At 38.6% G+C, this 22,419-nt stretch overlaps 2 protein-coding genes, 1 long non-coding RNA gene and 1 other non-coding gene across 5 annotated transcripts; 1 reads left to right on the top strand and 3 right to left on the bottom strand.

Moving 5' to 3' along the window:
• The first annotated feature begins 1,062 nt into the window (after positions 1-1,062).
• On the top strand, positions 1,063-6,699 carry LOC121524828 (thyrotropin receptor-like). The gene is made up of 11 exons (XM_041810341.1): positions 1,063-1,226; positions 1,307-1,378; positions 1,750-1,824; positions 2,404-2,478; positions 2,728-2,802; positions 2,896-2,973; positions 3,780-3,848; positions 3,990-4,067; positions 4,201-4,389; positions 5,188-6,262; positions 6,481-6,699. The coding sequence occupies exons 1-11, from the start codon at positions 1,063-1,065 to the stop codon at positions 6,697-6,699; spliced, it is 2,169 nt and encodes a 722-aa protein (XP_041666275.1).
• Positions 6,700-9,073: 2,374 nt separating this feature from the next.
• LOC121525506 lies at positions 9,074-13,874 on the bottom strand. 2 transcript variants are annotated; one of them, XR_005993227.1, is made up of 5 exons: positions 13,575-13,874; positions 10,476-10,539; positions 10,312-10,396; positions 9,587-9,647; positions 9,074-9,273 (listed from the first exon to the last, which is right to left on the bottom strand). It is a non-coding gene; the product is annotated as an uncharacterized LOC121525506 (long non-coding RNA). The 2 variants fall into 2 exon arrangements; XR_005993226.1 differs by having other exon boundaries at positions 9,083-9,273; positions 13,611-13,865.
• LOC121525720 lies at positions 9,451-9,533 on the bottom strand. Its single transcript, XR_005993258.1, has one exon. It is a non-coding gene; the product is annotated as a small nucleolar RNA SNORA17 (small nucleolar RNA).
• Positions 13,875-16,194: 2,320 nt separating the features above from the next.
• Positions 16,195-22,115, bottom strand: mrps2 (mitochondrial ribosomal protein S2). Its single transcript, XM_041811539.1, has 4 exons — positions 22,025-22,115; positions 21,689-21,805; positions 21,487-21,607; positions 16,195-16,974 (listed from the first exon to the last, which is right to left on the bottom strand). Exons 1-4 carry the CDS (start codon positions 22,080-22,082, stop codon positions 16,428-16,430), a joined length of 843 nt encoding a protein of 280 aa, XP_041667473.1. The 5' UTR covers positions 22,083-22,115; the 3' UTR covers positions 16,195-16,427.
• Positions 22,116-22,419: the final 304 nt, after the last annotated feature.

Below are 22,419 nucleotides of genomic sequence, written 5' to 3'. Positions count from 1 at the left end.
GAATGTTTATAGTGAATCAGATGTCTGTAGGGGTCTGTAGCTGTTGGTGTGTAGTAATAATGAATGTTTACAGTGAATCAGATGTCTGTAGGTGTCTGTAGCTGTTACTGGTATAATAATGAATGTTTATAGTGAATCAGAGGTCTGTAGGCGTCTGTAGCTGTTGCTGGTGTAGTGATGAATGTTTACAGTGAATCAGATGTCTGTAGACGTCTGTAGCTGTTACTGGTGTAGTGATAAATGTTTACAGTGAATCAGAGGTCTGTAGACGTCTGTAGCTGTTACTGGTATAATAATGAATGTTTATAGTGAATCAGAGGTCTGTAGACGTCTGTAGCTGTTACTGGTATAATAATGAATGTTTACAGTGAATCAGAGGTCTGTAGGTGTCTGTAGCTGTTACTGGTATAATAATGAATGTTTACAGTGAATCAGAGGTCTGTAGACGTCTGTAGCTGTTACTGGTATAATAATGAATGTTTACAGTGAATCAGAGGTCTGTAGACGTCTGTAGCTGTTACTGGTATAATAATGAATGTTTACAGTGAATCAGAGGTCTGTAGGTGTCTGTAGCTGTTACTGGTATAATAATGAATGTTTATAGTGAATCAGAGGTCTGTAGGTGTCTGTAGCTGTTACTGGTATAATAATGAATGTTTATAGTGAATCAGAGGTCTGTAGGTGTCTGTAGCTGTTACTGGTATAATAATGAATGTTTATAGTGAATCAGATGTCTGTAGATGTCTGTAGCTGTTACTGGTATAATAATGAATGTTTATAGTGAATCAGAGGTCTGTAGGCGTCTGTAGCTGTTGCTGGTGTAGTGATGAATGTTTACAGTGAATCAGATGTCTGTAGACGTCTGTAGCTGTTACTGGTGTAGTGATAAATGTTTACAGTGAATCAGAGGTCTGTAGGTGTCTGTAGCTGTTACTGGTGTAGTGATGAATGTATTTCCTGCTTTATTTTGAAATTCTGGAGGGGAAGTGACATATGTTGAATGTGTGTGAACTCTGTGTCTCTCTGCTGGTCCATCAGTCTCTCCCTCACCAACATTCAACCATGAAGCCTGATTTAACCCTCCTTTGTTTCTTCTTCTGTGGTGTTGACGTCTCTCTAGTTTTGGGTTTTTGTCCGTCCCAGTGTGTCTGCGACCACGATGACCGCAGCGTTTCCTGTTTCAGAGTTGAATTCCTGCCACTTTTCCACCGCAGCACTCAGGAGTTGTAAGTTAAACCTCTCACAAACTCTGGGTAAAGATATTTGTGTGTTTCTTGTATTTATGATGAAATGTTTTTTATCTCAGGTGGCTGATGGAGACAAAACTGTCTGGGATTCCTCAAAACGCTTTTTCTTATTTGGCCAACATGTCTCATATGTAAGTGTTTATATTTATTTCTAAAACAGGGTTTTATAATGCCAGAAAAGATACTGACTAAAAGAACATTTAATCCTAGTTCAGAGTAGAAATCATTGTAGTGAATATTTATCAATAACTGAGTTAATCATGAATGATAGATAATCAATGTCAATAATGAACTTAATGATTCATATTATTCCAACAGGTAGGTAGAAAACTGATCAATTTTAAAGACAAATAAATACTGATGATGATATTTTTAATAGAAAGAATATTAAACAGAGATAGGATCCTCTTCTAGGGTTGGAAACCTTTAAATAACTGTTGTAATCCATGATTAATCGATTAATTGCATTTAAATAAAAGAAGAAAATATATTTCTGTTTCAGATTTATTTCTGAGGACGACACGTTACGATTCCTGGAGAAACATTCCTTCTTTAACCTGTCCAGACTCACTCACATGTATGTAAATACCTGATTATTCTAAGATTACACCTCTAAATCATGCATGTAAAATACCTATTAAATAAATATTTACAGGTTTAATATGAATGTAAAATACCTGATTATAATAAATATTTACAGGTTTAATATGAATGTGAAATACCTGATTATAATAAATATTTACAGGTTTAATATGAATGTAAAATACCTGATTATAATAAATATTTACAGGTTTAATATGAATGTAAAATACCTGATTATAATAAATATTTACAGGTTTAATATGAATGTAAAATACCTGATTTCTATGACACATACTTCATCTAAATAAAGTTTTCCTTTATTTTGCTCTGGTGTAATAAATTTCATTAAAATCGACCCCGATGACATTTAAGATAAACTTGGCACAGCTGAATGGCATCTCTGATGATTAGCCTGTTTATATGGGATATTATATGTATGTGTATATATATATATATATATATATATATATATATTTCCTCTGTGCTCATTTGTGTTTTATGGTTTTTATGTATTTATTTATTGTTGATTTGTGTGCTTGTTTTTGATTGTGTGTTTATTTTGTGTATCTTTCAGTCAGCTGTCTGGGTTGAAATCACTGTCTCACATTGATCCAGAGGCATTCAAGGACCTGCCACATTTAAAGTACCTGTAAGAAAATTCTTTTCTCCATCTATTTTTGAAATCATTGGGCGATCCCAGCTGTTACTGGGTAAACCCTGAACTGGCTGCCGATCAGTCACAGGGCTGACTGAAAGAGACAGACAAGACACAGACAAGCAGGCACGCTCACATTCACACCTAGAGCCAGAGTCAGTGTTAGGACATTTCAGCAAAACAAAACAAAAAAAAGTCAGTTTTTAAAAGGTCATTTCATTGAACATGTGTGTTTTCTTCCAGAGGGATCACCAACACGGGCCTCACATCTTTCCCTGATCTTCAGCACATTCAGTCCAAAAAGGAGGATTTTATTCTGTAAATAAAAATAGATATAAAATCATTCACTAAGTGATTTGTCAATGAAATGATTTTCTAATTGTAGTCAAATATTCAACTTTTCGTTGACAGAGAGATCGTAGAGAACATCTTCCTTACCGTGATTCCTGCTAACGCATTCACTGGTGTCTCAAAAAATCGTCTCACCTTGTAAGTCTGTTTTATTTTACTACACCAAATTATTATGCAAATGATATTTTTCTCTTTTTTCTTAAATATTCAACGCAAATGATAGTCAGTATAATTTTCAAGTCATCAGCCGTTAGAGCATAATTCAGATTTTACTGACAAACCTCCCAATGATAACGATTTTCTTTTTCACAAATAAAAAACTCAAATCCTATTTAGACCTTTGAAAGTCATGTTTTTGACTTTTATTTCATGTTTTGACCTTTTCCAAATCCTAACTTTAAATTTTATCTTATTTTTTTACCTTAAAAATGGAGGATTTTTAATTTTATCTCATATTTTGACATTTGAAACTCATGATTTCCATGTCTACCTCATATTTTGACTGTTAAAAATAATGATTTTGAATTACATCTCAGTTTTTCACTTTTGAAATTCATGGTTTCAGTATTTTATCTCATATTTAGCATTTTAAAAACATTATTTTGACTTAAATGTCATGTTTTTACATTTCAAACTTATAATTTTGACTTTTTATCTCAGATTTTGAGTTTTTAACTTTTCATGTTGACCTTTAATGTCCAAATCATTCATCATCAGTGCCAGTTTTTTTACCCCAGAGTTCATTTCTGGTGAAAATAAGGTTGACAGTTTATGGTTAAATATCGACCCTGGCAGGCCAGTTCAGAATCCGGCCTCTGCTGTGATTAAATTTGACCCCCCTGGTTTAAATGTTTACTTTAAATGTAGTTTAAATAGTTTTAGTTAATAAATGTAAAAACATGAATTTATCAAAATAATGACTCCTTTTGCGCTCCTTTTTCAAGAATGTTAAACAGCAACGGAGTGAGAGAGGTGGAGCGTTTGGCCTTCAATGGGAGCAGCCTGGAAGAAGTGTACGACGTTTTCATTCAATAAAGTCACAGAAAAAATATTCTACCATTTTTATTGTTATACCTCTGACTACTAAATGTATAATTTATGAAATAGTCCTGTTAATGTGTGATTCCACGTCTCATGAAGTTCTGTTTTTAAAGGTATCTTCACAGGAACGTGGATCTGATACAGATCGATGATTTGGCTTTTGATGGCGTCATTGATGGCCCGACGCTCCTGTGAGTGAAATCCAGGGAACAAAGAGTGGAGGGATGTTTGCTGTACTCTCTACTGTTAGAACAGGAAGAGCTCCTGCTCTGAGTCCATGAATGAGTTTAAATGAATGAACGTTAACTCTTCATCTGTTTTCAGCGACCTCTCAGACACCGCCGTGCGCTCTCTACCCTCTGCAGGAATGGCCAATGTTGAAAAGCTTCGGGTTAAAAACACTTGGAACTTGAGAGCTCTGCCCCCCCTCACCGCCTTCGCCCACTTACAGAGCGCTGAATTAACGTTCCCAAGCCACTGCTGCGGCCTCACAATGCTCCAGAGATGGAGAGGGTACGTCTCCTTCAACCTCAGTGACATCTGAAGTTCTGTAACATCCAGTATGTATTTGTTGGTTTTGCTCTGAATAAACAACAACAACAACAATAATAATAATAAAATAATAATAAAAAAACATGGTAAAATAATAATAATAATAACAATAATAATAGTAATAAAAATATTGTTTTTAATAATGATAAAATAATAATAATAATAAGAAAAACAATAATAACAAAAATAATAAAATAATTTAAAAAACAATAATAATAATAATAATAATAATATGAAATAACAATATAACAAAATAATAATAATAATGATAATATAATGATAATAATAACAACAATAACAATAATAAAAACCATTATAAAATAATAATAACATAATAATAACATTATTTAAATAATAATTTGAAAGATTTTTGTAATAATAATAATAGTAAGAATAGTAGTAATAATGATAAAAATGATAATAATAATAATAATAATAATAATGATGAGGAGGAGGATTATTATTATTATTATAAAAACCAATAATAATTTAAATAATAGTTATAATGATAATAACAAAATAATAATATTTCTACAATAATTTAAAAAATAATGGTAATAATAAAAATGATATTAATAATAATAATTATAATAACAATTATTATAATTATAATAATAATCATGACAATTATAATAATAATTATAATAATTGAAATAATAATAACAACGATAATAATGATAATAATAATAATAATAATAGTAAGAATGATAATAATTATGATCATTATAAAAATAAAAATTGTTGTCTTCTACGTTACAGAGACCATGAGGCTCAGATCTGCAACCTCATTGGGAAAGATTTTGGGAATATCCCAGACTTCTCACCGTTGGGTGTCTCTCAGAGGTATGACAAACAGGAAGGTCATGACCCTTTGGCGGGCGCCGTTGGAGTCCTGGCTTCCAGCAGCTTTAATCCCAGCGGTGGTTTTCGTCCGTCTGAAGCGGATCAGAACGACAGTTTGTTTTACGTGGAGTTACCGGCCGACCATCTCAGCGACGTTTTCGACCTCGCTCTTTGTAACCGCCGTCACGCCGACCGACCATCCTGCACCCCTCTTCCTGACGCCATGAACCCCTGTGAGGACGTGATGAGTCAGAGTTTTCTGAGGTTGCTGGTCTGGGTTGTCAGTCTGTCGGCCATCTTTGCTAACCTGCTGGTGATGTTCATCCTGCTCACCAGCCGACAGAAGATGTCCGTCACTCGTTTCCTCATGGGCCACCTGGCGTTTGCAGATTTTTGCATGGGGCTTTACCTGCTGCTCATTGCATCCGTAGACCTGTACACCCGCTCCCAGTATTACCAGTACGCCATTGCCTGGCAAACAGGAAGTGGCTGTAAGCTAGCAGGGACATTATCCGTGTTTGCCAGTGAGTTATCAGTGTACACATTAACATTAATCAGCCTTCAGCGCTGGCACGCCATCCTCTACGCCATGAGGCCAGAGAGGAGGATCCGTCTCCGCCATGCGGCGGTGCTGATAATGGTCGGCTGGTTTCTGTGTGCCACCCTCGCTCTGCTTCCTGTCGTGGGCGTTAGCAGTTACCAAAGAGTGAGCATCTGTTTACCCATGGACACGGAGACACCGGCTGCTCGCGCCTACGTGGTCTCCGTCCTCATGGCTAACGTCCTTGCTTTCATGGTGGTGTGTCTTTGTTACCTTCACATCTACTTCATGGTGCACAACCCTCAGCACCTGTCCAGCAGGTGTGACACCAGCATGGCCAAACGCATGGCCATCCTCGTCTTCACCAACTTCCTGTGTCTGGTTCCCATCTGCTTCTATGGTCTGTCTGCAGCTCTGCACCAACCACTGATGACCGTCACCGACTCGAAGGTGAGATTATTTTTCTTCTTTTTGTATACAATATTAGCTTCAATGTATAAAGCATTTACAATCACAATTTCAAAAAAGTTGGGTCACTTTATAAAACTTAAAAAACCTGAATCTGTTATGTTGTTTATGCTCGATTGTGGGTTTATGAGAATTTGACAGTCTCTGACTTCTGTTTTTTACATTTTACACAGTGCCCCAACCTGTGTATCTCTTTACAGGTTCTTCTGGTCCTCTTCTACCCTCTGAACTCGTGTGCACACCCGTTTTTTTACGCTCTCCTCACTAAAGCGTTCCATCGAGATATGGTGGTGTTACTGAGCCGCCTCGGTCTGAGCCAGCAGGAAACGCTCTACTACCGCAGCCAGTTTTACCCCCCACGTTTACGGAGAGAAAACATCGGCCCTGCAGCCCGGTCCAAACACCCCGCATCAAAATAAGCAGAATCTACCGGGCATCTCATCGTGGACTGTTAGCATGATGGATCTAATCGTGCTTATTAAGGTGTTGGCTGTTACTCCAACAATAATCTAGTGATTTATGTGATTATCTCTTAATTTCCTTACATTAAATTTTTTACCTACAAACACAAGCAATAAACCTTCTATATTATAACAAACACAACATTAGATAAAACTAGAGCTGAACATTTTTTAAAAATATCTAATTGTGATGATTTTGATGAGTTATAATTTTTGTCATTCTCATATTTAACTAGAAAAGCACTCAGAGAGCGCAGACCTCCACCATTAGCCCTATCTCCCAGTAGTAAAGAATCCTTTAGAAAATCTTCAGTATGAACCAAACTTTGTGATGGTAGTAAATTCACTCATCTAATTTGCATATTCTGACATCACCAGGCGGCCTCCACCACCATTGGCTGTGCGGTGTTTGTCATTCCAGATCTCTGTCACTATTCGTGGCGTTTTGAACACCTAAATATTACACTTATATTTCCTTGCATTTCTCCATCAGCTGCCCTGAAGCCTTCAGTGAGCCCTGTCCCCACTAATCCCCGGTTCTGTTCTAAATGTTCTGGTCGTTCTCTTGTTTTCGTGTTGTATTCAGCGGAAAATAAAGGAACGTTTGGAAAAAAAGATTTCATGAATTTAATGGGGAAACAACGGCTTAACATGTATTAAACAGTTAAATAAAACAGATAAAAACACGAATAAGTAAGTTAACTTTAAACTCCTGCCTATCAAAGTCGTGTAAACTCAAGCAACTTAACTGTAATGCTCAGTGACTTTGCTGGGTGGCGCTGTTGTGAAAACACTGGTCCTGGTTCTATGGTTCTGAATCTGCTGCCTGCCAGTCTGCAGATAGGGACTACTGGAATTGAAGAATGTGGCGAAACACCACAAGGCTGCTTTTGTAGTGTTTCTCATCAGAGCTGGCCTGAGCCATGTAATTAGCTCAGGGCCCCATTACAACCTGGGGGCCCCCCAAGAGCGAGGAAATGAACGGTCCCTCACAGAATGCCAGCAGAGTACTAGGGGAACGGGGGTTTGTTGTAACAAAAGCCTGTTAATTTAGACCAACATAATGGAAGAACCCAAAGTGCCCCCAGATTGTGGTGGGTTTATCTCGGTTGCAAGCTTCTAGGACCATCGGCCCCTGAATTAAAAGGCAAGCTCTCCCTCTTTGTAAATAAACGGGATCTAAAAAACTGTCATGACCAAAACACTTCACCACGGCACATCTTTCAGGTCATGTGGAGTTGACTGGTACCAACTTTGCAAGGTAAATTTTTCTAAAAATTGTTCCTTTGGCATGTGTGGTTTAAAACTCAAGATACATTCCAAGTTCCAGTCAAAAGATTGTAAATCCAAGCTCCAGTTTCATAATTTCAAGTTCACATTCCGAGTTGGAAAGTAACTTTTCACAATTATTTGAACTTTTTACCTCCATTACGATTGATGTACCATCATCCAACTCCATCTTCCCTGACTCTGTTTGTGCTGTAAATATCTGTATAATTTTAAACAAATATAAAGGAGCATGCACAAACAATTTACGCAGTCAGCTCTGGGTTTGAGTTTAAGCGCACTGGATGGGACAGTTGTTTCAGATCACACTAGAGCCAGCGGTGCACGTCTAAAGCCTGATTTATGCTTCTGCGTCGTGTCGACGGCGTTGACCATTCAAAGTTCTCCATCGAGGGCTCTGCAATTCACCGCCATGCCACTAGGGGGACGTGGCTGTGTGTGTGTGGTTTCAGAGGGGTCACATCCGAATCCTTGTTTATCCGGTCACAGTAAACAAGGGCGACCGAGGTGGATCGGGTCTGTTTGGAGTTGGAGCTCATCGATATTGATATCAATGAACAAATTCTTTTGTTGAATATTGAAGCGCAGGCGATGGGGAAGACGTTTGCGGAGGCGGTCTGTCAAACCACTAAACGAGTTGAGGCTGAGAACGGGTGAATTTACCACACTGGTTCACCCACTGAGGGACCTGGATGAAGAAATGATGTTTTGAGCGGACCAATCACAGACCTTGCGGTCCGCGTCGCGCAGTTAGGATTTTTTTGAGGTGTGCGTCAGGCTACGGCGTAGGGGTCCATGTCGACGCAGAGGGCTACGTGTAGCTACGCCGTCGACGCGACGTAGAAGCATAAATCAGACTTAAGAGTTTAACCATACCGCGGCACCAGAGCTGTGCTGCTCCACGCTGACGAGTTACGGCTAAATTAAAAAAGCAAAGCTAAATATTATCATTAAGAAGGACAATGACTATTTAAATGTGACTTTGCTTTTATTGAAATAAAATTAGATACTTATATAGCCCCTTAAATATATTTACACGGTTCTTAAAAAAACACAAGACAGAAAATAATTACAAATTTTTAGTGAAAAAATTTGAAACATTTAGAAAAAATGAATATACTAAAAGATGACTCTAAAACATCTAAAATAAAAAAAACAAAACAAAACAAAAAAAACAGAAAGTTGTTGAGAAATAAATCCTTTTCAGCTCGTCTTCTATCTTCAGAAATCTTCAAACATCTTGTCCTAAAAATAAAAAGCAAAACCAAAGCATGAGGACAAAGCCGCTCAGATCCTGTACTAATGTTTAAGATGTTTAACAAAGGTTAAAATAAACTTTAATTTACTTGATTTCTATGAAAAGCATCTGTTTGTAAACTACATCAGTCTAAATCCCAACTGGTGCAGGATTTAAACGTGATGATGGTCGCCTACAGCGTTTATTCTCTGCCACCTCATGACACAGGCTCAACACAAAGTTGGACTGCAACGCCTCAAGGGGCATGAAGGCAAAGACAAAAACGCCAGCTACTCTTCTCCATACTAGCGGGAATCTTACCCAACAACCGTGCTGCTGCTCCACAGGTTTATCTGCTCCAGCAGAGGTGCATCCTGGGTGTCTAGTGTTAAAATAGCATTTATTACAAGTTTAAACATGCCAGACAGTTGTTCACTACATCTGTTAGCCTGCTGATGCCTGAAAGTATGAAGGGCTTGCTCTGACAGGAGGGTTGTATGGGCTTTCAGCTGGAATTTAAATTATTTTAAGCTTCAAAATGTAAATAAAACTCAACATGAACACTGCAGATGACAAAATCAGTTGTTAGAACTGAAAAAGAGCTTTTACTTCAAAGTTTAATAGGTTGCCTTATTTATAAAGGCTGCTGCTGCTATTTAGACGTTGATTGATAAGTAAAAAATAATATCAATGCTAGGGCTGAATGATTTGCAGGATCTACAGTTTAACTTGGCATAGAAAGCTCTGAGCTAGTTAAGCAGCCGCTTTGACTATCCAGACAGTGAGCTAGAAACCCCCGTATGGATGGATTCAGTAACGACAATGTATTAAAAACAATTAAACTATCTGTAATACTTGTGATAAACTAAATATCTGGCCCGGTTCCATACCCAAAGTCCACCAAGCAGTGGAAATTGAGCCATCGTGAGCCAATTGATTACTGTCTGCCCACATATTGCACAACAGAGACACTGCAGCCAGAGTTGAGTCTCAAGGGGCAGATTTTAATCCTTAATAGAGAAAAAAATACCATTTTTTACCATTACCAGTTATCTTTAACACTGAAGTTTCAATATGGGACAAGAGCTCCTTAAGAGGGCAAAGCCATTCATCATCATGTTGTGGATCCACCTGCAAGAAGAAAAGCAATACAAGACAGAAGAGACTAAATCTCAATCATAGGTTATAACTAATAAAATATTCTACTTACCTGCAGCCACTGGCTGTGGATGCTTTAGTTTTTGGAGTTCATGAGGCAGAGCTGAGAGCCTCATCTGTAAAGGAAAAAACATCTCAGTTATTTTCAATAATAACTATCTTTTCATGCATGCACATTGATGATTATAATATAAATAAAAACTGCAGTCTTATACTGTGCTGTTCACTTGTATTTCCTTTTATGAATTACTGTGCTGAAATTTGGGGAAACAAAGTTCAATAAAGAGCTGCTGGGATCATAAAGTTGGATGTTGTGAATCCACCTAGTCGTGCTGCCACCTAGTGTCTGTCTGTGATTCTGTCCTGGGTTCTGTAGCCTGTTTCTTGAACTGTCCACTGTATGTGCCTATGTGCAGCCCTGTTCATGTGTTGCTTATTGACACTGATACCTCTGCATTGTTGTGTAAGAGTGTCCTGCTGTACACGTGTAGCATTCTTTGGTAAGCTGCAGCATGCATGTCTCTAGACATCTGTTTGTTTTAATGTGCTGATGCTTGCTACCCTTCATCAGACGTATGTTGGGTTAGAGTCTGGTCTGAATGTTTATATTGGTGTTTTCCTAATGCTGCGTAGTGTCTGTGTTGCATATTTCATAGGGTTTTTAAAACATTTGCCTGTTCTGCTTCATGATTTGTCTTGCATGTTGCATTTTTCCTGCATGCATGTATTTGCTGAAGCAGCTTTGTCCTGCACATTGCATGAATTTTATGACATTTGTTTATACTGCTTTATGATTTATTTACTCACGCCAATGAAATCGGCAGGGGGTTATGTGAAGGGCTCCGTATCTTTGTTTGTTTGTTTGTATGTGTACAAGATAACTAGAGAATGGAAAGTTGGATCTTCACCAAACTTTCAGGGAATATTGGGATAGTGACGGGGGAGAATCAGTTAGATTTTGGTGATAAGCCGTGCACCCGTTCGGTTTTTCGTGAGTTCCTCAGTGGCGCTGCTTAGGCGTGGGTCTGCCGCCTCAGACGGCCATTCTAGTTTAACTTTGTCTTACGCTGCTTTATGTGTTTCATAAATGTTCTATGTGTTTTGTGACTGTGGCTCCTTACCCACCCACTGATGATGATGTGTTAAATATTCATTTTGAGTAATTTTCATTGCAGGGTGTTGTTGGCACTCTTTTGTTTTTCATCTCCACCTTTTCTGCATTTTTCAGGGAGCTAAATTGAACATTTGGTTAGGGACTGCAGATGGAAACCAGCTTTTTGGCTGATTCTGGCATATTCAGAAACATGTTAAAGGAAGTGTACTATCCCTGTTAAACATTTGATTAAATAAATTGATCATTCACACCCAGATTCTGAACACTGCATATTCAAAAACACTACAAATTATATTCTGTAAGAAAATTCTATTTTGCATTCAAAAACTCATCACACAAAGTATTGTTTTTATTTGTCACTGTGCTGATGATTTCCTGGGTTAGCAGGATAGTCTAAAACACACCACTGGCTTCAGTGTGGTTCTTTCTTTGTTACTGACTGGCCAATATTTATGTAAAATGATCTTATCTGATGTTTGTTTTTAGCCAGCATTTATGCAACTGAAAAAAAAACCCAATTAATTAATTCCTTTCATAGTTGAGCCAAAAAGCAAACTTTGACCTCAGAAATTATCCATTTCAAGTCACATGAATCAGTTTGTTTCCCACACTTAGGCTTTTATTTGATTTTTTTTGTCCTTTTGTCCCATTTTTTTGCCACTTTTAATCCATTTTTACCATGTTTCTCCTGCTTTTTGCTATTTTAAAATTTACCCTTTGTTGCCTCTTCTCACTCATTTAATCCCTTAAAGCCTGAAAACACAGATTAGAGCCAGAAAATTCTCCTTTTTGGAACTGAAATGTTTTTTCACTTTCTGCTGAAATCCAAAAAAATCAATATTTCCATAAAATTTAACATACATATTTTTTGTATCTCATTTGATACATTGGGTGTTTTTGGAAACTGATAATCCACTTTAGGGCATTTTTTAAATCATTCATCAGATTGTATTTAGATTGTTTTTAGTAATTTATTGATCCTATTGATGAGACAGAGGTGTCATAAAAGTATGAAATATGATACAGCAGGCTTTGAGGGGTTAAGCAGCATTAAATACCATTTCCTCCCATTTTTACCACTCTTTCTTGTTTTTTGCCCATTCTAGTCACTTTTCTCATTTTCACATTCACACTCATTTTTTGCTACCCCCCCCATTTTGCCCCTCTTTGGCTGCCGTCTTACCACCTTTTACTCTTTAACTTATCCTTATTGCCAGTTTAACCCATTTTTGCCACTTTCTCCTCTTGGATTGTGGCTCTTGCAAAGATATCTTTCAACAGTTTGGCTCTTTGGTTGAGCAGGGTTGGGTAACACTGACTTTAAACCTTGTTTTTAAAACAGCAGTTGTTCAACCACATTATTAAACCACGTGATCAACATTTCAACAGAGACAGGCGGCCACCAGCAGGAGGCGACAGCAGGAGGCGTGTACTCCTGTAGCTATGACGTGAAAATTACTTTTAACCCAATGTTGACACTTAAAATATCTCCTCCCGCCAAAGGCCAGCTGTGAGAATATGACTGAAACTTAAACACATAAATAAGCTGCTAGATTAATATTCTGTCCCCTCAGAGACTCAAACCTGAGCTCCTGTTTATCTAATGTCCGGTTTTAGCAGAGCTGAAGGATAACTCCAAATGTTCCCAGAGCTACCCTTTACTAATCTCACCTGAGTCTCGACTCAAAGGTGCAGAAATTACTACTAACACTGAGGCTACAGAAAATTAAAAGGTGAAATTGAGTTGGAGTCGTTAATTCTTCCAACGACAAAAATAGACTGAAACTGAACACCAACTGTTGAACGCCACGTGGAAGAAGGACAGACAAAAGCTGTGAACCATAACCATGTACAAGAAAAAACACCTGAGGCAGGTATGCTGGGATAAACATCGACAGCATAAATACTGATGAAGTACTGTAAGACAAAAACACGAACATTTAACGAACGCGTTTGTCTCCAGGATGAGGCAAAGTGACGAGGACTAGTGAAAATGGCGTTTCAGGATTAAAATATGATCAATAAGAATTTATTTACCGCAGTAATTTCTTTTATATACCTCCTCCCACTCACCGTTTTGCCGTCGCAGCAGTTTCCCTGGTGGTCGTCGCTGAAAACGTCATTACAACTGACACTTGTTGTGTCTACGGAGTCCGAGAGCGACCAAACTTCATCTGTCTCGCGAAGCGCTCATAATGGCGTTTAGGGCTCAATGCAGCGCGTTAGAACCACAGATATCTATAGTAATGGCCAATACTATAGATATCTATGGTTAGAACAACCAACCCCGTCCTTTACCTTTGGATTTCACTCATTCTCTCATTACTCCCTCAAACAGTGAAAGAAATGGGTTTAACAGCTGAGAGTGTGGGTCTGATCCACTGTTACTCAACCCTACCACACCAAAGAGCCAAAGTGTTGAAAAATACCTTTGCAAGAGCCACAATCTAAGTGGTGAAAAGTGGCAAAAACGGCTTCAAGCAGCAATAAAAATAAGTTAAAGGTGGCAAAAATGTGTTAAAATGGGTGAAAATGGTGAGGAAAAAGCGTCATAGTATCAACAATGGGTGAGAAGTGACAAAAAAAATTACAGGTGGCAGAAAATGGTCCAAAAGTGGCAAAAATATGACAAAAAGTGAAAATTGACCAAAGTGAACAAAAAACAGTCAAGAGTGGCAAAAATGGGCGAAATATTAGGAAATGAGTAGTAATTATTGGCAAAAGGTAGCTTAAATATGTGAAAAGGGGCAAAAATGGGATAAAATGGCCAAAAAAAGGGGCTGAAACGCACCGAAACTAGGAAAAAATTGGTATTTAACGACAAAAGGTAGCTTAAATGGGTGAAAATAGCAAGAAAAAATGGTGAAAATGGGATAAAAGTGGCAAAAAAATGGGTAAAAAGTTGCAAAAAGTCTCAAAAATGGGCAAAAAATGTGCTTAAATAAGCAAAAATTGGTATAAAGGTGGAAAATATTAGAAAAAAAGTGGCAAAAATGGGTAAAAAGTTGAAAAATAGGATGAAAATGGTATTTAATGGCAAAAGGGAGCTTAAACTGGTTAAAAGGGGGAGGAAAAATGGTGAAAAAGGGCAAAAATGGGATTAAAGTGGCAAAAAGTAAAAAAAAAAGTAAAAAAATGGGCAGAAAGTAGGAAAAAAGTTTTTCTGGGTAAATAATATTTAAATTAAGACATAAAAGAGACACAAATAATCCCAAAAGAGCCACATGTGGAGTATCACTGGTCTAATCACTAAAATATTTTATTGAAATTTAGCTAAAGCTTATTCTATTTCATAAAAGAAAAAAATGTATTACGTTAAAATGTTTATTAGGGGCCTTGTGAGGGGAAAAAGTTAAAATACAAAACCATTGTCAGCCTGCACATGGTAGCTGAATTCATTCATTCATTCATTAAAATGCCAACCTGAAAGTTCAGATATTTTTGATATGCAGTACCAGGGGCGTAGCACGGGGTGGGGGGTACTGAGGGGCCCCTCCAGTAAAAAATGTGTTTTCATTTATTTTTTATAAGTAATTAATGTTGTCATTGAATCAAAAGTGACTAAATCAATCAGCCAACTGAATGAAACTTGTATCAAATAGAACAAATAAAAAACTGTGTGTGGGGGGCTGCTTCTCCACTAAAAATGTCCAAATGGTATAATCCAGTCCAGTGCTGCAAAATAATGCAAGTAAATTAAATGTATTCAATGTAAAAATATTACTCATACGTGAGGAAATTATGGTTCAAAAATACATTAAAATTCATAGATATTTGTAAAAATTACACATTTGTTGCTCGGCTAGCCAGTTAAGGGGGCCCTGTGCAGTATTCTCTCTGGGGGCCCAAAATCCCTAGCTACGCCCCTGTGCAGTGCATTTATAAAGTATTCAGACCTCCTTCACTTAGTTCAATTTTGTTTTGGCCTGATGTTACAGCTGAAAAAATTAATTTTATCCTCGTTAATCTACACTCGGTATAAACTTTTGCAAATGTATTAAATATAAAAAACTGAAAGTATTCAGACCCTTCGCAAAAAACACTCGAAATGTGGCTCAGGTTCCTTCCATTTCTCTGAATCCTTGGTGAGATTTTTCTGCACCTTGGATGGAGTCCAGCAGTGGTAACTGAAACTGATCAGACATGATGTGGAAAAACACACTCCTCTATATAGAATGCATGTTTCTGAGTTTTTTGGAAACTCCAAGTGGGCTTTCATTTGGTTTGCACTAGAGAGAGGCCTCGGTCTAGCCACTCTGCCATGAAGCCCACAAGAGTGGAGCACTGCAGTGATGGTTGTCCTTCTGGAGCTCTGTCCCATCTCCACACCAGTGTTAATTTTGGCAGCTATTTTTAATTTTAGTCTTTAAATGAAATGCATTTTAGTTTTAGACACATTTTAGTCATTTATATCCTTTTCAGTTTTAGTCCATAAAAGTCCTCACAGTTTAGTCTTTACTTTTAGTCCAAGCATTTGTTCTCTTGTCTAAATCTGGTACCAAATCATGGTAGTGTGTTCTCTGCCAAACCTGGGGTCCCTGCTTTCTACAGCTGAGAGGCAGAATAGATACAGATGCATTATTTTTAGACAGATTTACCCTTTCTGTTAATATTCAGGTTATTTTCTTGCAGCCTATTACAGTAAATCAACGCTCCATCAGGGGTGTGACAGATTTTAATTTGGACAGCTATCTTGAACAACTTAGCACTCAAGGATGACGCATCATAGTGAAAAAACAAAGATTTATGGGTAATGAGTAGCATATACATTGACGCCAGCCTTGAAGGACAGTGGGTGACCAATCACAGCACAGATGCATGACCATGTGATGCAGCAGACAGTCCGGACTGATATTAACCTATTGAAGTCTTTTGTTTTGATTGATCATGTCATGAGTTTGCTGTGGAGGGTGCTGACAGGCCTTGCAGTATCTGCATCTGCCTCCGCTTGTCTTTGGCGCGGTTGATGGTCATCTTGAATAAGCGACAGTACAGCTCCATGGCGGCTGGGGTGTCGTCGTTCCCGGGCACCGGGTACGTCACCAGGCTGGGGTTGCAGTTCGAGTCCACCACACCCACTGTCGGGATGTTCATCTTAGCAGCGTCCCGGATTCCCACGTGCTGCTGGAACACGTTGTTGAGAGTGGAGAGGAAGATCACGAGGTCCGGTAAGCGGACTCCTGGGCCGTACTGGATGGGGGCGTTGGTGAGGAGGCCGCCCTGCCAGTACCGAGTGTGTGCGTACTCTCCGCAGTCCTTAGCTGTACTCTCCACCAGGTGGACAAACTGACGCCTACGGCTGACAAACAGGATCACGCCACCACGAAACGCTATGTGGGCTGTGAAGTTCAGAGCCTGCTGGAGGTGCTGCATGGTCTGGTCCAGATCTATGATGTCCTGGTCCAAACGACAGCCATACAGGTAAGGCTCCATAAGCCTAAGAGAAGGAGAATTTAAAGGGAAAGAAAAAACGTGGCCTTTAGGGGTGCGCCGATTGCAATTTTCTGGCAGATCACCGATCTTTAAAAAGCCTGACCTGCCAATTCCGATTTTGGCCGATATCGATTTTTTTTATAACTGACAGCATCCACCTTCAACGGTCCAATCTTATTTTATTAAATAACATTGAACAATACCCGGGAAACAATACAAACTTGTTGTTTTAACTGCACATGAGGTAGTTCTCTCAAATATAAATGAAAAGTTTAAAGCATTGCTGTCCAAACTAACAAATTATATCAGTTCCTTTAGTCTTTCATTTTTCACGTTTTAGTAGGTAGAGGCATATGAAACCGATCTTATCCCCCGGTCTTATTTACACTCTAGGAACACTCTTCCTGCAGACATTCGTAGCGCTCCATCTCTGGACATTTTCAAAAAAACGTCTCAAGCACCACCTGTTCACCACAGCCTACAGTCTTCACTAGACCACCCCTTACACTCATCCTACCCCTCACATAGTTTGTCCATGTATATGTGTTCCTGTAAAGCATCCTTGGGTTTCTTTAAAGGCGCTATATAAATTCAAGATATTATTATTATTATTATTATTATTATTACAAGGATCAGCCGATCGCCGATCTCCTAAAATTAAGGAAATCGGCGCCAATATCGATTTTGGCCGATCGATTGGTGCACCCCTAGTGGCCTTCCATCTTAGAGAACATAGCTGGTGAAGTGATGCTCATAGTAATCTCTATATTTCTCTCTATGATCAGGACTGTTACCATGAAGGTCATATTTCACTCTAGCCATTAACCACCACACTTGTGACAACTGACAACACTCTTGGTAGCGTTGTAGTGATTCAGCTTAAATAACTGCTTCATGGTGTGTTTAAACTCGTGACTCACCCAAATCGGCCCATTGCCATACTTCCTATAGTGGTGAGCGTGGTGAATGTGCAGGTCACAACTTGTCCACGAGAGTGTTTTGGAGTTGTTGGATTGTGTTTTTGATGCGTTTGACGAGGGAAAGCAAAAATACCGTCTGCTTCCATTGAGTTGGCACAGCAGCTCCGAACTCGGCAGCGCCGATCTAAAAATAGCTTGCACGGACAACTAAAGGTAACGAACCTTTTACTAAGACTATAGGAATTATGGCAATGGGCGAATTTGCCAAAATGTTGAATTTCCATCTGTAGTCCCCGGCAGGATGATGGAATATACAAGAAAAAAGTACATTAAAAATTTACGTAAGAATACAAGACAATATAGATGATACAATAAAACACAAAGACCTAAATAATATGACATGAAGGCACTCAACAAAAAGTCTTGCTTTGTGATAACAACAGACACATAAAATTAACACCCTAAAGACGATTTTTCATGCTAAAACCTGTTTACATCTCCAGAATCCTTTAAGTTCTTAGCATTTTCAGCCAGCTTAAGTAATGGTCACGGATACTGCTGTGTATGTTTGATATTAAAGACGTGGACACTGCATTCTCTAACCAGACTGACCTAACCAATCCCACATCCATGTCACTGATGAGTGCACATCTGAAAATTCTCAGCAGATTACCAGCTGCAGAATAAACACAAACCTGTGTCTGCATACAGCTGCAGATTAAACACAAACCTGTGTCTGCAGATTAAACACAAACCTGTGTCTGTAGATTAAACACAAACCTGTGTCTGCAGATTAAACACAAACCTGTGTCTGTAGATTAAACACAAACCTGTGTCTGTAGATTAAACACAAACCTGTGTCTGTAGATTAAACACAAACCTGTGTCTGCAGATTAAACACAAACCTGTGTCTGTAGATTAAACACAAACCTGTGTCTGCAGATTAAACACAAACCTGTGTCTGTAGATTAAACACAAACCTGTGTCTGCATACAGCTGTAGAGATAAACACAAACCTGTGTCTGTAGATTAAACACAAACCTGTGTCTGTAGATTAAACACAAACCTGTGTCTGTAGATTAAACACAAACCTGTGTCTGTAGATTAAACACAAACCTGTGTCTGTAGATTAAACACAAACCTGTGTCTGTAGATTAAACACAAACCTGTGTCTGTAGATTAAACACAAACCTGTGTCTGTAGATTAAACACAAACCTGTGTCTGCATACAGCTGTAGAGATAAACACAAACCTGTGTCTGTAGATTAAACACAAACCTGTGTCTGCATACAGCTGCAGATTAAACACAAACCTGTGTCTGTAGATTAAACACAAACCTGTGTCTGTAGATTAAACACAAACCTGTGTCTGCAGATTAAACACAAACCTGTGTCTGTAGATTAAACACAAACCTGTGTCTGTAGATTAAACACAAACCTGTGTCTGTAGATTAAACACAAACCTGTGTCTGTAGATTAAACACAAACCTGTGTCTGCATACAGCTGTAGAGATAAACACAAACCTGTGTCTGTAGATTAAACACAAACCTGTGTCTGCATACAGCTGCAGATTAAACACAAACCTGTGTCTGTAGATTAAACACAAACCTGTGTCTGCAGATTAAACACAAACCTGTGTCTGTAGATTAAACACAAACCTGTGTCTGTAGATTAAACACAAACCTGTGTCTGTAGATTAAACACAAACCTGTGTCTGCAGATTAAACACAAACCTGTGTCTGTAGATTAAACACAAACCTGTGTCTGCAGATTAAACACAAACCTGTGTCTGTAGATTAAACACAAACCTGTGTCTGTAGATTAAACACAAACCTGTGTCTGCAGATTAAACACAAACCTGTGTCTGTAGATTAAACACAAACCTGTGTCTGTAGATTAAACACAAACCTGTGTCTGCAGATTAAACACAAACCTGTGTCTGCAGATTAAACACAAACCTGTGTCTGTAGATTAAACACAAACCTGTGTCTGTAGATTAAACACAAACCTGTGTCTGCATACAGCTGTAGAGATAAACACAAACCTGTGTCTGTAGATTAAACACAAACCTGTGTCTGCAGATTAAACACAAACCTGTGTCTGTAGATTAAACACAAACCTGTGTCTGTAGATTAAACACAAACCTGTGTCTGTAGATTAAACACAAACCTGTGTCTGTAGATTAAACACAAACCTGTGTCTGTAGATTAAACACAAACCTGTGTCTGTAGATTAAACACAAACCTGTGTCTGTAGATTAAACACAAACCTGTGTCTGCATACAGCTGTAGAGATAAACACAAACCTGTGTCTGTAGATTAAACACAAACCTGTGTCTGTAGATTAAACACAAACCTGTGTCTGTAGATTAAACACAAACCTGTGTCTGTAGATTAAACACAAACCTGTGTCTGCAGATTAAACACAAACCTGTGTCTGTAGATTAAACACAAACCTGTGTCTGCAGATTAAACACAAACCTGTGTCTGTAGATTAAACACAAACCTGTGTCTGTAGATTAAACACAAACCTGTGTCTGTAGATTAAACACAAACCTGTGTCTGTAGATTAAACACAAACCTGTGTCTGCATACAGCTGTAGAGATAAACACAAACCTGTGTCTGTAGATTAAACACAAACCTGTGTCTGCATACAGCTGCAGATTAAACACAAACCTGTGTCTGTAGATTAAACACAAACCTGTGTCTGTAGATTAAACACAAACCTGTGTCTGCAGATTAAACACAAACCTGTGTCTGTAGATTAAACACAAACCTGTGTCTGTAGATTAAACACAAACCTGTGTCTGTAGATTAAACACAAACCTGTGTCTGTAGATTAAACACAAACCTGTGTCTGCAGATTAAACACAAACCTGTGTCTGTAGATTAAACACAAACCTGTGTCTGTAGATTAAACACAAACCTGTGTCTGCATATTAAACACAAACCTGTGTCTGCAGATTAAACACAAACCTGTGTCTGTAGATTAAACACAAACCTGTGTCTGTAGATTAAACACAAACCTGTGTCTGCATATTAAACACAAACCTGTGTCTGCAGATTAAACACAAACCTGTGTCTGCAGATTAAACACAAACCTGTGTCTGTAGATTAAACACAAACCTGTGTCTGCATACAGCTGCAGATTAAACACAAACCTGTGTCTGTAGATTAAACACAAACCTGTGTCTGTAGATTAAACACAAACCTGTGTCTGCAGATTAAACACAAACCTGTGTCTGTAGATTAAACACAAACCTGTGTCTGTAGATTAAACACAAACCTGTGTCTGTAGATTAAACACAAACCTGTGTCTGCAGATTAAACACAAACCTGTGTCTGCAGATTAAACACAAACCTGTGTCTGTAGATTAAACACAAACCTGTGTCTGCATACAGCTGCAGATTAAACACAAACCTGTGTCTGTAGATTAAACACAAACCTGTGTCTGTAGATTAAACACAAACCTGTGTCTGCAGATTAAACACAAACCTGTGTCTGTAGATTAAACACAAACCTGTGTCTGTAGATTAAACACAAACCTGTGTCTGTAGATTAAACACAAACCTGTGTCTGTAGATTAAACACAAACCTGTGTCTGCAGCCTTTCTTGTGGCCCAGGTGGACTCTGGCATCAAACAGCTCCTTCAGGGAGATCAGCTCTGACACACGGAAGTAGTCCGGCTTCTCCAGGGTCTGGCTGAACATTTTCTCTGAGTGAAATAAAGAACATTGTTGACAAAGAGCAGAAAACACCGCGGACTGATCCTGTAGCTCCCTGGTCTCTAGCTCACCTGTCCCGTCGTCTACCTGGGGCTGAGGAGGTTTTATGGAGGCTGCGGTGGCGTACTGATGTCCCCCACAGGAGAACCCGACTGGAACCCCCCTGAGGGGTCGCAGCCCACAAAGACCTAAAAAACACAAACTCCGATTCAAACAGCGACTTCAACTCAGAGTGAGCGCGTTACTTTACTAGCTCTGGCTATCATGCTAACTGTGAGCTACATCGCCATTTTTGTTTCAGCGACACAGAAAATGAAACAGCTAGACTGTTATTTGATCAGACAGAACACTGATTCCTGACTGTAGCGTAGGTCTGCCACAGAATTAAACCTTTGATATGAGTTTACCTTTCGCCAGCGCCCGGGCTGCCATGCTGCTCCTATGGAAGGTCAACAAGCTGCGCATGCGTGGACAGAGGCCGTCTTCTTCTTCACGCTGAGCTGGTGCTAGCGCCTAGCTTTGTGCTCTTTACCGCCACCTACTGGGCTGAGAGTCGCCATATTGCCAGAGGCAAGACCGTTCCTTAAACAAATGCAAGTAAATGAGGGATGAAGGCTTTTCTGATTTAAAAACACACACGTTTACATTTAATGATGTAATGAGTTGTTTATATATAAAGTGGTTTACAGGTATATTTTTTTGTTAAATAAATGATTCAAAATGACTATCAGAGAGCTAAAAAATGTGGATAATTCATGTATTAATTTACTGAAACTGGAAATGCGTCTGTTCCTTCCTTTTT

The sequence above is a fragment of the Cheilinus undulatus genome, linkage group 17 (genome assembly GCF_018320785.1).
Source record: "Cheilinus undulatus linkage group 17, ASM1832078v1, whole genome shotgun sequence".
NCBI lineage: Eukaryota > Metazoa > Chordata > Actinopteri > Labriformes > Labridae > Cheilinus > Cheilinus undulatus.
The sequence above is the reverse complement of the archived record's forward strand: the minus strand, read 5'-3'. Positions and strand labels throughout refer to the sequence as shown.

Excerpts from the sequence above, each read along its gene's own strand:
- LOC121524828 (XM_041810341.1), top strand. The coding sequence starts at position 1,063 with ATGAAGCCTGATTTAACCCTCCTTTGTTTCTTCTTCTGTGGTGTTGAC. Across the intron at positions 1,825-2,403 it reads CTGTCCAGACTCACTCACAT|TCAGCTGTCTGGGTTGAAAT; the intron begins GTATGTAAATAC and ends TGTATCTTTCAG. Across the intron at positions 4,068-4,200 it reads ATTGATGGCCCGACGCTCCT|CGACCTCTCAGACACCGCCG; the intron begins GTGAGTGAAATC and ends ATCTGTTTTCAG.
- mrps2 (XM_041811539.1), bottom strand. The coding sequence starts at position 22,082 with ATGCGCAGCTTGTTGACCTTCCATAGGAGCAGCATGGCAGCCCGGGCG. Across the intron at positions 21,806-22,024 it reads AGCCCGGGCGCTGGCGAAAG|GTCTTTGTGGGCTGCGACCC; the intron begins GTAAACTCATAT and ends TGTGTTTTTTAG. Across the intron at positions 16,975-21,486 it reads AAGAAAGGCTGCAGACACAG|GCTTATGGAGCCTTACCTGT; the intron begins GTTTGTGTTTAA and ends TCCTTCTCTTAG.